At 30.2% G+C, this 17077-nt stretch overlaps 3 protein-coding genes across 12 annotated transcripts in view; 2 read left to right on the top strand and 1 right to left on the bottom strand.

Moving 5' to 3' along the window:
- LOC143152802 (uncharacterized) overlaps positions 1-2465 on the top strand; it is a 41234-nt gene extending 38769 nt beyond the window's left edge. For 4 of the 5 annotated variants that reach the window (XM_076323314.1, XM_076323313.1, XM_076323312.1 and 1 more), the window contains one exon: positions 14-2465. In XM_076323314.1, coding sequence (XP_076179429.1) covers positions 14-134 — 121 coding nt within the window. In that variant the 3' untranslated portion in view covers positions 135-2465. The remainder of the gene's footprint in view (positions 1-13) is intronic. The other variant, XM_076323315.1, reaches the window with a different exon arrangement.
- An 821-nt stretch (positions 2466-3286) lies between these two features.
- LOC143152803 (cilia- and flagella-associated protein 70) lies at positions 3287-9785 on the top strand. Of its 6 annotated transcripts, none has more exons than XM_076323319.1 (19): positions 3287-3431; positions 3516-3763; positions 3847-4023; positions 4259-4359; positions 4699-4790; positions 4865-5010; positions 5261-5409; positions 5812-5935; positions 6021-6125; positions 6308-6451; positions 6535-6717; positions 7036-7169; positions 7247-7395; positions 7712-7872; positions 8350-8496; positions 8642-8772; positions 8879-8999; positions 9075-9224; positions 9359-9785. In XM_076323319.1, the coding sequence occupies exons 1-19, from the start codon at positions 3380-3382 to the stop codon at positions 9491-9493; spliced, it is 2649 nt and encodes an 882-aa protein (XP_076179434.1). In that variant the 5' UTR covers positions 3287-3379; the 3' UTR covers positions 9494-9785. The 6 variants fall into 6 exon arrangements, 5 of the variants coding, with proteins under 5 accessions (XP_076179434.1, XP_076179433.1, XP_076179432.1 ...); XM_076323318.1 differs by having other exon boundaries at positions 4660-4790; positions 5270-5409; XM_076323317.1 differs by having other exon boundaries at positions 4660-4790.
- On the bottom strand, positions 9671-15975 carry LOC143152808 (uncharacterized). Its single transcript, XM_076323332.1, is given in 8 exon segments — positions 9671-12312; positions 12498-12749; positions 12819-12921; positions 13907-14056; positions 14127-14291; positions 14545-14745; positions 14997-15071; positions 15713-15975. Coding segments are annotated over 8 exon segments (2289 nt in total). The 5' UTR covers positions 15779-15975; the 3' UTR covers positions 9671-11035.
- Positions 15976-17077: the final 1102 nt, after the last annotated feature.

Genomic DNA, 17077 nt, shown 5'->3' with positions numbered 1-17077 from the left:
CCTAATTTTACAGGAACTACGCGAAGGGAATGTTTCGAAGTCTCGCAATCTGCGAAGGATTTCAAAAAGCGTTGACAGACGCGGTGCCGGAAACGACGCTGAGGCACATTGATAAGACCTTGAAGACCCTTTAAACCGATCGTTGAGTTTGAAATGGTTTTCGTGAAAACGAAATGCGTTAATTTGCATCCAGGGGTGTGTCCGACGTGATCTTCGTACACGAAGAGAAATTTTAGATAGGCAATTTTTTCACATTACGCTGATATTTCTCTCCATGTACGAATCCATGGTTTCTTCCCTGAATTTCCCGTTCAGCCATGGAAGAGTAGAGAAAATACGATTGTTCCGCTAGTTGACTGATATCTGTCGGTAACGTTTTGATACTCGAATGTACGTTCGTACATTTCTTTTTTATACCGTCTAACAAATAGTATACTCACGCGTCACGATCGAGAGACGCTTATTTACATAACGTGGAGTTTTATGAATATATTTTTCGTACAGGGCAGGGTTCTACCGTAATTTACGTTACTTTGGATCTTTTTGACGAAGATTTGCGAGAATCTTCGGCTTCATGTTTCTCGGCAACTCAATGAATTTTTTTTATAAAATTTTTCCCTTTAGAGAATGTTTTTTAATCAAGGAAACAGTAACCGACGAAACTCTAATTGTAAGAAATTCACATTGTGTAAATAAACCTTCCTCTGTTACGCAGTACAGACATTGCTCTGAAGACATAGTGAAGATAGTGAAATTAGAATGCGTAAAGACAGTCTTTTTAAATATGGGAAAAGAAAGAATTAATTGATCAATACTTCTGTACGATTTATTGAGATTTAACGTAAAATTTGTTGTAAACATGACAGTTGTACTTGGAATTTTAGTGCCTTGATCTTGAAAGGATTTGTTACTGTTGAAGATAAATTTGTACAGAGTTATTTTAACGAGTTTTACATTTAACCCAGAAACAGAGTCTAATACTAGCAATTTATACAAGTATCATTGTGCTCGAGATATTGATTCAATGATTTACAATTATTCCGGCCATTTTCATGTTTTGAAAATAATCTTTACGGTAATTTGAACTTTGAAAGCTTCAAATTTTATCAATCCTCTCAACATCTTAATAGGTTCCTTATAAAATTTAAGAATTCCAAACTAATTAGATAAATTCAATTTCATAAAATCTATATAGAAATTCTGCAAATTGTTGCTCTATTTTACACCATTTCTCATTCGAATAGGTACTCGTCTTTATATATAATTGTTAATAAAATAAAATGTGATATATGTAAAGAAAGGTTATTAAGTTTTATTAAACAATTAATTATAAGTTCTTATTAGTAAGCTGCAAGTTCAAATGAAAATTAATTATCTCAACAGATTTTCACTTTCCTTTACTTCACCAACTCTTCTACAAGGAGTTGCAGGAAGAAAATTATAATTAATTTTCCTTGAAGAAAAGAATACATTGCTGGTGGCAATGATTCCATTTCAAAGAGCTTAAAGATCACTGTAATTTAAATGACTTTAAGATTTTATAATTCTTAAATGTATTATATTTACTTTAGAAATAAATACTATTCATAAAAATAAGAAGATATAATATTGATCGGTCGATCGGTCGGTTTCTCTCTCTCCTTTCTTTCATTATAATTCTAAAGTTATTAATTAACCAAAAGTAAATAAACAAAATTATTCAACTTATATGTAACATTTAAAACATTTAAATTTTAATTGCAGCATTTTTCTTCTTTTTATGAATATTTTTTTCTTCAACCATTTCTTGAGATAAGTTTCAGTTATCGAATATTAGATAATTTGGATATACAATTTTAAAGTTTGTAGTCGCAAAAGAAGCGTCAGGAATTTTGATGTAAATACATAAATAGCTGTGTACAAATCGATAAAATAACGTGGAACTTGCTCAGAATAGGTGAATTCCATCCAATTCCATAATTTATTAACTGGAGTGATAACAAGGTGAACTGTTTAATTCATGGACGTCCCTTAGTGTAGTGCAATATATTATTTACAATGTTTGTATTTATATAATATATTGTACGTATTTAGTCATAAATGCATTGTGCATACGTGTAATACTAATTTATTAAAAGAATTATATATCATTAAGTAATAAAATTAACGTTATATTACGACCAAGTATTTTATCGTGAATTTTCGAAATCTTTTGTTTCTATTTTGTTTTACAAACAACAGAAGTATTGAACCAAAGTGATTTTCACGTTGATTGTCGAAATTAACGGGAGATTACTTTTTTTTCAATAAAATGGAGCCACCGTTATTGTGGCAAAATCAATTAGGCGATAAAAAGATCGAGATAACTGTAAATACTATTGAAAATATTGTAAGTATTCGGTAATAACCATTTTATAAAAATTATTTAAAAAAAGCTTCTTCAATTATCATAAATGAGAAAAGGTTATTACAACTTATTTTGGGATTATATTATAATATCATTTTTTAGTAAAATTTGTCGTGTAATTTTTTAAATCCTTCGTAAAAAAAAATATTTTTTCAGAATAACATTTTTTGTTTTTAGATATGTAACTAATTTATACTTTTAAAATCATTTTATTAATATCAGTTATATACTAAATTTATTAATGAGACTAATAAGTAAATATTCCCAAAACTGTAGATTAGAGAGAACGACATAAGCGTTTCATTTAAAGTGGAACACAATGGAATTGTTCTGGGTGAAAGCACATTTATACTTGTAAAAGCAACATGCGAGGAAAACACAGTTCACGACGTTAATTTCGTAGTTTATTTGTTAGCTGAGACGAATGACAGGAAAAATCTTGAATCGATCGTATCGACTCCAGTATTAAGTAAAAATTACAATTGTTCCTTACTTAATAATGTAATTAATTATAACCAATTATTAAATCTCATATGTTTTGTATCGTATATTGCACAATTGACCAGTTGAAACGAATTTTATAAAAAGAAAATGATCATAAAACGATCATTTTCCCACTCTGTTTCTTTTTTTCAAAGATGTAACATTCTCTTTGAAAAGAAATTAGGCCTGATAAAAGACGTCTAGCCGAGATAAAGGCATTCTATAATTGCGAATGAAAGTATGTAACAAGAAAATATGCAAGACTGAAATAAAAATTAGTTAATATTATTTAGTTAATTGCAAAGTTAGTATCGATCAACGTTGACTCGAAAGTTATTTTCTTGACTTGAATCCGATACATATATTTTACGTATCTTATATACAAGTAATTGTTTATTTGCAGTAAAAGTTGATTATACCACCGAAACGGAAGACAAAGAACTTTCCAGTCTGTTGAGCACTGAAATTGACAGGAAATCGATATTCACTGCAAAATCTGCATCCACTGCTATGCCCCAATTATTGGGTATCTGTAATCTTGATTTAATGCCGATAGTGTTAGGTATACACGATTTCGATTAATTCTCGTTCAAAATCAAATCCATAATGCATCATCGTTCATTAAAAATATATACGAATTTTTCAGGCGAACGGTATATCACTGAAAAGGTGATATTAGAAATGCCAAAGTTTTCTTACAACGATGCCCAAGTCCCGTGGCAAAATCTTCCATTTTTGACGGTGACGGTTTTGCAAGAACAATCACCGTTAATTCCAACGAACGAGGAGGTAAATTTTTTAAACGTCACGGTGGAAAGTATATACAATTTACCGGAATCGTTCACAACGAATTTGGAATACAAAGCCGGTACCGTAATATATACCGACACCGAGGTACGTTTTTTCTTTTATTGTAATAATTCGGCCAAAAATTTATCAGTAATTCGTTTCAAAGGATAAACAATGTTTAACGCCAGGTCCCAGAAAATTTAATCTTTCATCATGGAAAAAGAACAGCGTTCCGTGACGTCGAGAGGACGAAACGTTGGAATACTTTGTACAACTTAGAGAATCGGGCCAGATTGTCAAAGTACAAACTGGACTGTGACTACATGGGCGTGAAAAATATGTTTAAGAAACAGATCGACTTAGCGGTACTATTATCATAACCATTCCTATCGATGTTAAGATACGAACGTTTAACACTTGTCGCGTATGGAAATTTCATAGTCGCGTTTGTTAAATATATTCACCCAATGTCCACGGACGTTCATCCCACGAGGTATACGTATCGATTGAACGTTTAAAAACCGTTTGTATCATCGAAAGGATCAACTTTGCATAATATTATTTCGGTTCGCTCGTTAGAAATGAATATTATCGTTTTAGAAAAAAGTGTGCGAAGACGCGCCCCGAATCGAATGGAACTCCGTAAATCGATGTATTTTATGGAAAACGGGAATCGCAACGATGAAGAATCATATTACAAGGTACATCCACGCGTTAAGTGTACTGAAGAGTTTAAATTTAATGATCAGAATTTTTAATAGAGGTTTATTTCACTATTGGTCAAGAAACGATGAAAATCGTACTCTTTCCTCAGACACCTATCTTAAAGCTCCTAGCTTAGATAACAAAATACTGGAGACTTTACTTTCCGTTGAGTCATTAAGTAGACTCTGAAAAAAATGTTGAAACCTCTCGTTCAAAAATATTCACAATTTAAAATCATATTTATACCAAAGAAAGCGCTGTTAAGTCTTGCGTACAAAGGTATTTGCAATTTGAAGGTACAAATACTGGCCTTTCCAATTCATGCTTACGGAAAGAAGCTCTTCGATAGAATTGAAGAGCAGTCTCTTACCGAAGACACAACTGTACCAGTGCTACGTCGATCTTTCGGAACTTCTTTTTCCAGGAAGTAATTGGGCCATTTTTAATTTTGCGTGACACATCGATGAAACGTTTCACGAAGAATAATCTTTATTTCTGCAGAAGCCACGTGCCGTGTCATGGGGCAGTTGTATACGTACAATCCAACGGATATAACCGAAAAAGTTGGTCTTGAGAATAACATCTTCGTTTTAGAAACGCGGACTAAAGAGACAAAGGACAAAGAAAAGAAACATAAATCGTCAAAGGTAATGTAATCCTAACTTGCGCGTTAATAAATAAAAATTTTGCGAGTTGTGTAGTAATCGTATAGTCTAAAATGCCAAAATAGAAAATAAAAGTTGACAAATATTCAAACGCGCCAACATACCAGGAAATTGGAAATTTCTTAAAGTTCATTTTTAAGCAACAAAATGCATTGCTCGAAATAAAATGTTCCATTTAGAAACTACGTTTATTGATTAATTTTTCTTCGAGAATGAAATTGCTGAGTTTCAGCACTGGCAGTCGTCGAAGCAATCCGGAATCGAAATTCCTCCTAATATAGGATTGGTGTCAGAAAATGGAGAACCGACCATCATTGTGATCGAAGTCGAGCTCTATCGATCTTTCATCGCTTGCAGAATTATGCAAGATTTCTCGAGTTTGTAAGTACCACCGCAAAGTCTACAATTTCCATGTTATAAAATATAAAACGTAAAAACAAAAATAAAATACTGGAAATGTTTAAATGTACCGATAAATATATTAGTAAAATATTACAATGAAGTAACGATGGTATAAAAATCACCACAGGATATTATCCCGCAATATAAAATGTGGAGTGTGGCTAGTAGAATTAAGAATTTAAACTCTAAATTGTGGAATTTAATATGTAAATGACGGAATGCAGATCATGAACTATGAAATGTAGAATGTGGATTGTGAAATTAGGATATGAACTTTACCTCACACCTCAAACACTCAACTTGCTAATTCGCCTAATATGAAAAGTCACTACCTTCGTTTGTGTTTTTCGAAAGAAAGTAAAGAGAAACGATTTCTTGCAGAATCAAGGATTTGATTCCACAAACGGATAAAAAAGCGCCCTATGTGTACACTGGCGACGTAGCAGAGGAACAGTACACGAATTGCATCCACAAATTGGCCGATGTTATCACGGAAAGTTATCGAGTACGGCAATAATTCAAATACAAATTGAAACATATTATTTCTTTCTTCATTTTTTCTTCGATGTATCCTCCCTTCTTTAAGCTAGGATTTTCACGATGAAAATAAAAAAAATCCCGAGCCGTTCACAATCGTTGAAAATGATACTGGCGATGGAAAGAAGACAAAGAAATATTGTTACGATGCCCAATCGGTAAATTAATAAATGTATTATATACAGGCTGGTCTGATGATGTTTGTCACCTCGGCATCCCCCGAAAAATTCTGTGGAATTCTTAATATAAATTTCCAGAATTCCAAATTTCATCATTTCTGGAATACCAAAGTGACAATCCTTATTAAATTGCAATCGTTAAATGTGGATGCAAATTTCAGGACGAATTAACATGCTTCACGCAGTACCTTTACAAAACCGGAGTATATCTAAGTGTACGTAACACGTTGAGAACGAAAGTCACAACGCTACTGGATCACAGGTTTAAGATGTCTCCGAGCCTAAGTGATTCCAACGAAACTCAGGTACTTGTATTTAAAAAGAAATTAACCAAAGATTAAAATTTTTGGTAAAGATTGTTTTCTTCTTCGAACAACTTTCTTCGTAGAATTTCATCGTATCGGTGTACACGTACCTGGTCGAGCAGATGCACATGGTGCTAAATTCAATAGTCGAAACTCGATACGCAGAAGATTTACCGCAAGTCATGAATTCAGAACAGACGTATTTTTACGCCGAAGAGGCTTACGAACTTGGAGACTTGGAAAAAGCGAAACGTTATTACACAACAGTAAACATTCGGTTCATTTAATTATCTTCTAATCAATTATCGAAACAATTATGAACAGAATCATTGTTGATAAGTTCACCTTTGACAAGTTCACTTTTCTGTTCAATACTTTTTATGAATCTTGTTGTCAAAAATAGTTATGAAACATATGTTCTACAAAAACGGTTTCTAAAAATGTTTACATATTTCGGACATCGTTTCTTTATACGATTGATACGAAAATAATATATAAAAGGACGAAAAATTCAAATTTAATATCCATACCTTACAATGGATTGTACCATTTTTTAATTGAAATTAACAATGTTCTGTTTGCAGGCGATAAAAACGAATAAGTCTGATCCAGATGCCTGGTCGAAGTATGCAATTTTTCTTAAAAAAATCGGCGACATCGAACGCGCGAAACAATGCTGTTTAGAAACACTTGCATTAGATAGGCAACATGTATTCGGGTAAGTGAATCTTCGGTTCTTATTTTTATCGAGTATCAATTTTTATAAACATTGAATGTAAATTCTACCAATTTCAGATTATTACTTTACGCGATGATCCTGTTTAAAGATCGAGAATACAAGGAGGCAGAAATTTTTTTCAGAGCCATCACAGAGTTTTATCCGAGATTTTTGGAGGGTTGGGCCATTTTGCATCTGTTTTATATGCGAACACAATATTATCCAGGTAACTTCTACTGTGCTAATATTTAATGGTCAGTAAAATTAACTATCACCGAATAGACGTTGTCTTCCATACTTTTCCAATATTCTTTATGTTTGGCATATATTGTCCAATACTACTAATTAATTGAATCTAAAGTAAAGAATATTGCAAATTAAGGAAAGTAAATGTCTCGTATCGCACATGTCTCGTATGACTAAAGTAGGAAATACAGTCAATGTCAAAAGTTAAATGATTTACATTATACAATAATAAAATAACTTTTAATTCGTGCGCATAATTGTATCTTTTATATTATCTAACTTTATTAACGTAATAGGAGTGGATCTTGCATTTTGTGTAGCAGAAAAGTGTATAAGAGACAAGAATCGAATGATAAAACTCTCCGAAGAACCACTCGCTTGGTCCACATTTCACTGTCCCGCAAATAATGTCTATATGATGACGACAACATTTTTATTGAAGTTACATCTCTGTGAAGTAAAATATTTTCAATATAAATTATAGTGTAATAATAGTATAGTAAACCCATTGTTACTATAAATGAGAGAAAAAAATTATACACTTAAACTCATTAATAGTAAATTGCTATCAACGCTAATTTTTTTTAGTATTGCATAATTAATGTATCCAAGAATTATTATTACATTCACCAATTAAAATGATTAAAGAATCACGATCCTAAGCAATGTAATGAAGTAAACCAAACAACTGAATTATATTTGATACCATACTGAGCATTAAAATCACCAGACCATATAAGCCTTTAACCATTTTAAGCAGTATATTATACGAGAATGTTCCAATTATAAACAACACTAGAATTTTAATTTAAATTGCTTTATCTTTTATTGTCTGTGTTTATTGTTTCCTGTATTTATTAATGAATAAACTATAATACAATAAATAACTTGGATGCTTCTATATCGGAGAATACTGTAGTCTGATCATCTTCAGTTTGCAGGAATTGCATTAGCCGAAGAAATGTCTGTTTCTGATCAATCTACTCATTTTTTATACTACATGGCAGTGGAACATTATTTATCTGGCAGATACGAAAATGCACTTTCTCATTTAGAAGAAGCCAAATGCGTACATGGAATGGTTTGTCATTGATTTATGTAACTTAACTTACAATGCTAAGTACATGATATGTACAGAAATGCTTTGTAAAAGTTAAATTTTATAGAAATTCAATTTTTGTAAACAGTTTTTGATTACAAGATAGAGAAAATTTTTATTTTTATAGGATTATTCAATTAGTAGTTTAATGGGACATTGCTACTTCAAATTAGGCAATAATGAAAAAGCTATAGAATGTTATGAATTTACACGTATGTTGTTCGACAGACCAAAAAATTTGCATTTAGTGGAAGTAAGGTAATAATAAAGATTATACTATTTTAATCGCAATAAAAGTTCCTATACCATCAAAAATGAAGTGATCGTATTGTATATTGAATGTAATTGTATCTTTGACTCTTAGATTAGGATATCATTGTTATAAAACTGGTGACTACAACCGTGCAAAAAAAATTTTTTTAAGCGCATGCAAGACCTCACCAACTTCACAAACTTGGCTAGGCGCTGGTATGAGTTGCTACGAAGTGAGAGAAAATTCTGTGGATAAACAAAAGCATCGATCGAATCAAAAAAAATTTTTAAATTATACTTTATTTCAGCTGGGCGAATTTCAAGAGGCAGAAGAGGCTTTGTCAGAAGCAAATCGAATTGATAACTGCAATACAGATATATGGGGGTATTTGTGTTTGTTAAACATGGCTCTCAGAAGATACGACGAGTTTTGTCAGTGTTACGGAGAAATGATGAAAGTAAGTTGTATTTTGAAACATTATTTAATTTATTAAAAGTTTCTTTTATATGTTAAATGACGTTGTACACAACAAAAGAATAGACAATGCGTCTGTTATTAACCATTTTTATTATTTATTTTTTCATGTATTAGAATAATCTTAAAAACAGAACACTGTGGCTGAGAATAACAAACTCGATGGAGGCATTGGATTATTCACCACCAATTTTAGTAACAAAATCTGACGATCTTATGGAGCGTTACAGTGAAGAAGTGATTGGGGAATGATTTTAAAATGGTAATGATATATGAATAAAAGAAGAGGAAAAATATTACAAACTCGTAAAAAAGCAAATTACAATGATACTTGACGAATAAAAATAATTCAATATTACCAGAAAAAAATTTTTAAATTTAAATCACCCCAAAACAACAATTAGAAAGAAAAATATAATTTTGCAAATGTACAATTTCTCATATGGAAATATTATTTCAATACTCAAACACGAACACATTTACAATTCATTGAAGAAACCTCCAAGATTACCAATTACCTCACTAATTTGTAAGTTTCTATTGATTTCTGTCACGTTAATGATAAATAAACATATGTATTAACTTTCACACCTTTCTTTGTTTTTTGATCAACGACAAGGTCATAAATAAATAGATCTATTGATCATAAATTATTTCTTAATCATTATTAATTCTTTTTATTTCCAACTTAACATGCGGCGCTGTAATCTTAGCATATCAGCCGATTGTTATCTCATGTCGTAAATAATAATTAAAACGTAAAGCAGAAAATTAACAAAAATATTATATAATAAAAAAAAGAGAAACATACAATAAATAATATTTTAGTAAAAAGATGTAAATAAATATGTTTACATATGTATAAACTATAGAATAACATAATATTGTTTCACTGTTTCTCGAAGATCAAATAAACATAGTGTACTGTTTAGAATGTTATATGTAACCGATGTTTTTAAATTAATAGTCCTCGAGATATCGACGTGTTTTTTCTTTTCTTTTTAAGATATTTAAAAAATATACATATATCAATCTCTAATTTATAGCTAATCATTATAGCCAATTATAAAAATATTACTCGAGTGCAATCTGAACATATATCATTACTCTATTACCGTAAAATTTTATATAAAGTATCAGAAATTCGAGGCGTAACCTTGTTATTTTCTACATATGTGAAAGCACTATAGTAATTAACTTTAGTGTGTTAATCCTTTGCAGTCTTTCAACTCATAAAAACAAAACAAAACAGAAACAAATCTTTTACAACCAAAACAGCATTATTCTTCAATTGAATTAATACATTGTTTCCAATATATTTAAGAAAAAAAAAACTTATTTAGAATAACTTTAACACAAGAAATGACTGAATCAAAGCCGTAAAGGATTAAACAAGTAACATCAATATGATTGTGCGCAGTTAGTATTACTTAGTTAATAATAAATTTCAAAAGCGACGTTTTAAAAACATCTAAAATATCTTTTAATATTTCCAATTCTCGTGAACATCCATGAATTAATAAATTAATCGATATTTTTCTTCTACTCTTGAAAATTACTTTTGACCAATAAAAAGGACTCAAGAGTAACAGTTTAATTTCTAGAAATTAAAAGAAAATTTAACGATGTTCATCGTTATCATAAAATTTATTTCCGATTACATATCGAGAGAACATTTTCAACTGAAGTAAGCATCGAAAATGTTTCTGATATCAAAAAGTATCTATGTAATATCCATTCAATTGTGTTATTGATTACTGATACTGCTCTTATTGTAATATTTTATAATTCTTTTTATATATCCATTGTCTCTTCATGGTTTTCTTTATTCTTTTCTGTTGAATTTCCACCCACGCTCACACTACTAAAAATATTTTCCACATTTATCTCACTACAATTTGCGGCATTCATTTGTAGCATATCGGAGCATTCAGTACTTCCACCTGTTCTTGTATCTATAATTAACGTTTCCTCTTTTACTGACTCGTTGTCACACACTGATTGATTCTTATCATCTGTGGCAAAATGTGCTTCAATCTCCAACGAAGATGCAGCGGTATACCGATACTATGGTGTATGATACTACAGTTACAACAGTGTCACTGGTGCATTTCGTTGTTCAGTAACTTCATCTATGATATCACAATTATCATTTGCAAACTGCTCATTAACTTGTGACAATGATTGCTGATTACCTTTACTCGAAAGAGCTTCGTCTATTTTAACAATATTGTCAGAGACATTATTGCTTTCATTTGGCATAAGTTCTTCTTTAAACTCAATATTATTTAGAACCACTGCGTCAGAAGATACATTAATACTTTCCTGCAAATCTTTTTTCACATTATTTACAATTAAATGTGAACAGTCACTTTCGTTTTCGGAATTATTTATATTCGTATCATCTTTGGTAATCTCGTCAGTATTTTCTATGACTGATAAAGAAGTCAAGGGAATTTCTGTTTCCTTTTCTGATGTTATTTTATTTGTAATCTCATTTTTAACATTTTGTTCCTCGTTCTTTGTATTAAATGTATCAGTCTGACCATATAATGGAGCAGATTGAGATATTTGTAATGTTTCACTGTTCTCTGTTACAACGTCATTTTCTAGTTTCGTTAAATCATGATTTAAGCATTCTTGAGTTTCACGTTTCCCCGAGACATTCTTATTTGACGAATCCTGCTTCGTTGCTTTCACGTTTCTCCTCATAGGTTTCGGCGATTTAGCAGAATAAAATTTTTGCAAATCTTTCTGTGCATAAGATCTAGGTTCACTTTCATAATGTCTCTGAGAATTAGTATCATTATCTTCTTTTCTTGCTTCTTGTCGCTGGTGGTATAGATATTTTGACTCACCATCCTTCTTTTTAAGTGATTGAGATCTTTTTACATTAGGAGATTTCTGATTATTGAAATAAGTGCCTTTCGACTTATCCTCAAATGATTTTTGACGAAAGAAAGTTTCAGCTTCTGATATGGGTGCCTCAATATCTGAATGACTACTATATGTAATGCGAGACCTCTGTCGTGGTCCAACTCTTCCTGTTCCAACTATGCTTGGCGAGTTCACTAAAATTTACAAACTACAGTAAAATAAGGTAATTGGGAAAATACGTATCTCATATATTTTTACAGCAATTCATAAAAATTATAATGTTATATCAATAATGATTGTTATTTTATGTAAGTATATATAAATATAATTTTAGTACTTCATAATGAAGATTATATGGAAATAATGACACACAAAATACCTTTAACACTCATCATTGGACCTTTCGATGTGCTGCATTGATTTACTGTAACCTTGATACTCTTATCAGTTGCAATAACAGTTCTTCCTTCAGACGTTGGAGATAAAGAAATTTTTGATGGCATTGCTGCATTATTCCTGTGTTGATCATATGTACTGTGAGATCGGTTCTCGTAATTGCCATAAAAGTTCTTCGATGAACCACGATGAGAACCGCGATTTCCACCTCGAGGATGATTAGCATATTCATTATCTATAAAGAATGTGTTTTAATACTGTAGCTCTTACAATGGAAAAAAGATTAATTATAACTGATACGTACTATTAGCATAATATTTCCTGTCAGAGTCTTTATGATCTTTTTTTGTAAAATCTGCTAATACAGGCCTTGTTGCTTTCTTCATTACGTCATCTATAATATGTGTCTGTAATATAAAGATTCTATTATCTGTTATAAACTAGTACTTTCTTTCTTTATTTAAGTATTTTTATGACAATAAAATGTTAAAACTGTGTTCCAAATGATATAATATATTTTTAGAATATTTAAAACATTTAGTAAATTTGAAAAAAAAACATTTGATAAATAAGAAAAATTGTTACATACGATACATATCAGAATAATGACAAGAAGGCCATAGTGAAGTATTATTATGCACTTGATATAATAAAATTTCCTAGGTAGATAGAGAACTGAAAAATATTTCATCTGTAATTCGGCAGTTCACGTGGATGGCCAATAAATTATAAGATACTTAACATTAAAGATCGTATTCACCTGATGGGATTCTAAATACCTTTGACTTCATTCTCTTTTCAAATAAGATAGCCTGTCACAGTGGCTATTATCACAGATATATGGCTAGTAAGAAGAATTCGACTACTTATAATGAGAAATTTCTTGATAAAAATGATATGTCAACAAATACATATAAAATGATTTCCACCAAAGTATATACCTCTATGACAACCATATAATGTATATTTACATTCATAGGTAAAAGTAGATTAAAAAATTACAAAATACTAATTACTAAAAAAAAAAAACAAATATAGTATAGAAAAGAGTGAGATAGGGAAAATGAATACAATGAAATTATAAATGAGGTACAACAGAAAAAAGTCTGTATATAACCTAACCTAGGTCATACAATCATGAAGCATTGACAGTAGTTACTGAATTATTGTGTTACATGAAAAATGAGTGATGTCAAAGATATTTGAAGTTCTAGATAACATTTGTAACATATCTTTTAACTGCTTTTGTGAATGTTTTATATATTACAAAAGATGTCTTAGAACGAAATTTAATGAATTCAGTAGTTGAAATTAAAATAGACTATTACATAAATAAGTAAATTGTTGCAAACAATACATCTGAAATGCTGAGAGCAGAAAAAAAAATCATACTTTATCATTATCCCATTCTCTGCGCCAATTGCCTTCTGCTGTTCTTTGTCTGCTAATGCGATCTTCATCAATACGATTCCGTTCTGCTCTCCATGCATCATATCCAGGTTGAGATTCATCTCTGTAGTTTCCTTTATATACTTTATTATCCTGCATAAAGTTGAAGTTCTTTATATTTTATAACAGCGATTAGATGTACAAGAACAATATTATTACACACTCTTAGCATGCTTTCTCTTCCATTAATTTTCTTCCTGAAATTTCCCCTTATTACTTTATTGTGAGACCTATTTCCAGAAATTTCTTTCACATATTCTGCATTTGGTTCTTCTCGTTCAGAATCTGCTAGAAAATTGTATTTAGGATCTGGTGGTGGCCCTTCTCCCTGCAAAGTATTATATTTTCAAATTCAAATTAATATTATTTTCATACAAAAAGAAAAGATTTTAACACAAGATACAAACATGATACATTTTGTAAACAAAAGTTACATATTTTTACTGAAATATACATTTTTATAAGTATATTATGAATTTTTTATAGCAAATAATATACTGATAAGCTAGTAAATATAAATATGTATGCATGCATCTAAACAGTCATAGAAAGCAAACTTAATATGAATTCTTCTTACATACTTGGGCAAACGAATGTATTTTCTTTCCTTCAACAGGATGAGATTGTGGTATGTATTCGTGTTTTTCTTTGGTTGGCTTTTGTTTGGCTTTAGGTGGATTCGAAAATTCTGGCGGTTCCTTTCTCTCTGGCCAATCTGATGATGGTACCATTTGTACCAAAGCATTCAGTTTTGCAGCATTTTTTTTATCTTCTTCCACTTCCTGATAATGAGTATGATTTAAAATAATTCATAGAACATATATAACAAATTATTCAAACTTAACATTAATGAAACCATTAGAAATTATTTATAAAATTTATATTGCACATAGTAAATAAATTTTATTAGGCTCATTGAACAATTTTGAAAGCATTATAAAATATAATTATAATATTAACAGATGCGGATAATTGCGTTATATATTTTTACAATTCGACATATTCCTCAATTTTATTACATTTTAATATATACCTCATATCTTCTTTTAATTTCTTCATTCTGTTGCCTAATTTTATTTATTTTTTCTTCAAGTGTGCTAGATGCCATCTGTAATATTAAAACCAAAAAGAAAAGTAATTAAAACTTCAATTTTTAACATACATATGTTCAAAATTGACAGTATAATATAAACTTTAATCCAATGACTATTTACAGACTTTGTCTATATTAAAACAATTTCGTTTTGAAGACTTTAAACTTCAAAATATCAACAGTATTTCTTGCCTCTTCTTGAAATTTTCCAAAGAATCCTAAGTCTCAAACGTTTCATTTGTATTACAGAAAACTGTTTCCGTTCGTGATTATTTAATTCGCACAGAATATAAGAAATTTACATAAATTGTTACATGATCGTTTAAAAATTAAATGGAAATGAAGGAACATGGCGAAAAATGAAATATTGAATGGATCAATCACGATAAGCCGAACGTTTTAAATATTGAAAAAGAGATATTTATTCGTATCACGTTTCGATGTTCCACATTATAAGGAATTTCACATTCGAATTCTATATCCCCTAAATGAATAATACAAATAATCGTACACAAGTCATTGCAACAAATAAAATTCGATATAGCATTTTATTTTTTTGCAAAAGCAAAAAATATCTGTAAAAAGAACAATTTCTAGTAAAATAAAATTAATCAACGTCACGAATTATTGCATATCACATTGAAACGAATATTTACATGAACTATGTGCAGACTATTAATATAAATCAATTTGAACCTCTTTTGGACACAAAAACATAACATTTATTAATAGCAATTATACTTTCTTTTTAATAGAATTCATCGCATCCGTATATGGACATGGTTATATGCGTACGTATGCGTGCGCGCGCGTGTGTTACTTATTGGTTTATGTACATCAAAATTTAACTTGACGGAATGCAAATATATTTTCTATAGAAGGTTTGCGTTTGAATTAACATACATATTAAGAATATAGGTTATATGCACATATAATTTTGTACCTTTTTTTGTGGAGAATCAAGCAATTCTATGAGATAATCACTTAATGTAACGTTATAATAAGAATATTAAAGAATAAAAAAGAAACGTACGATTTCAAGTAGAGAATGGACACTGTCAGAAGAGAAAAATTAGAACATTACGGATAAGTGTGTTAGGTAGTTTAGATAAAAATTAACCACATATGTCACTACTGAGTACTACCCTTATTTTTCCTAAGAGGGACACATTGGCACGACAACGCGACGGTTACGGATGTTCTCGGTGCGGATAAGAAAAATTATCGTGGTTCAGTGGTTTTCATTTCGCAATTTATAATTTGATTAAAAAAAACCATTCAGGAATGTATCGACTTCTCAGGAGCCCTCGACAAGTTAATATGGTAAAACATAGAGTTTACATGCTACATTCTAAAATTGCGTGATAAGTTAAAGTGTGTAAATTCTTTTTGAGAATAAAAATTAAAAAATAATAGGCATCCACTATTTTGCAATCTAAGACTTTGATTTTTAGAAATAAGCAATTAACATTTTGAAATCTAACTTCCGGCGCGCGCTTTTTAAATGTCAAGTAGGTAAAATACATGAAAATGAATACTTGACGATATAATTTATATCGTCGTAATAATTTTTGTTCACATTTGCTTCGTCAAATGTATAGACTATATTCTACTACACATTCAACACTGTGAGATTAAAGAGATATCTGTTGAACATATGTATCATGTGTGAACATTACAATTGTAATTTTAGATTATTCAAAACACGCGCTTAATTAATTAAAAACCTTGTGTTAAATGTCACACTGCGATAGTTTATTGCCTAAATTTCAAAAATACAGTTTTAGATTAAAAATGTGATTACAAATGTGAAATTTTCAAGCAACACTGTAATACTGTATTTTTTTAATTGTAAAACATAAAAAATGGAATGAAAATCTTTATATATATAAAATATATATATGTTTATAATATTTTATAAACTTTGCACTGCTCCGTAAAAACATTGTTACACTCCTGAAAATACGCCATTTCTAATTTGCGTAGAATCTCGTTGAGTACCACTGTGTAGATCGTCATGC

This window comes from Ptiloglossa arizonensis, chromosome 11 (genome assembly GCF_051014685.1).
Source record: "Ptiloglossa arizonensis isolate GNS036 chromosome 11, iyPtiAriz1_principal, whole genome shotgun sequence".
In the NCBI taxonomy this organism is placed as follows: domain Eukaryota; kingdom Metazoa; phylum Arthropoda; class Insecta; order Hymenoptera; family Colletidae; genus Ptiloglossa; species Ptiloglossa arizonensis.
The sequence above is the reverse complement of the archived record's forward strand: the minus strand, read 5'-3'. Positions and strand labels throughout refer to the sequence as shown.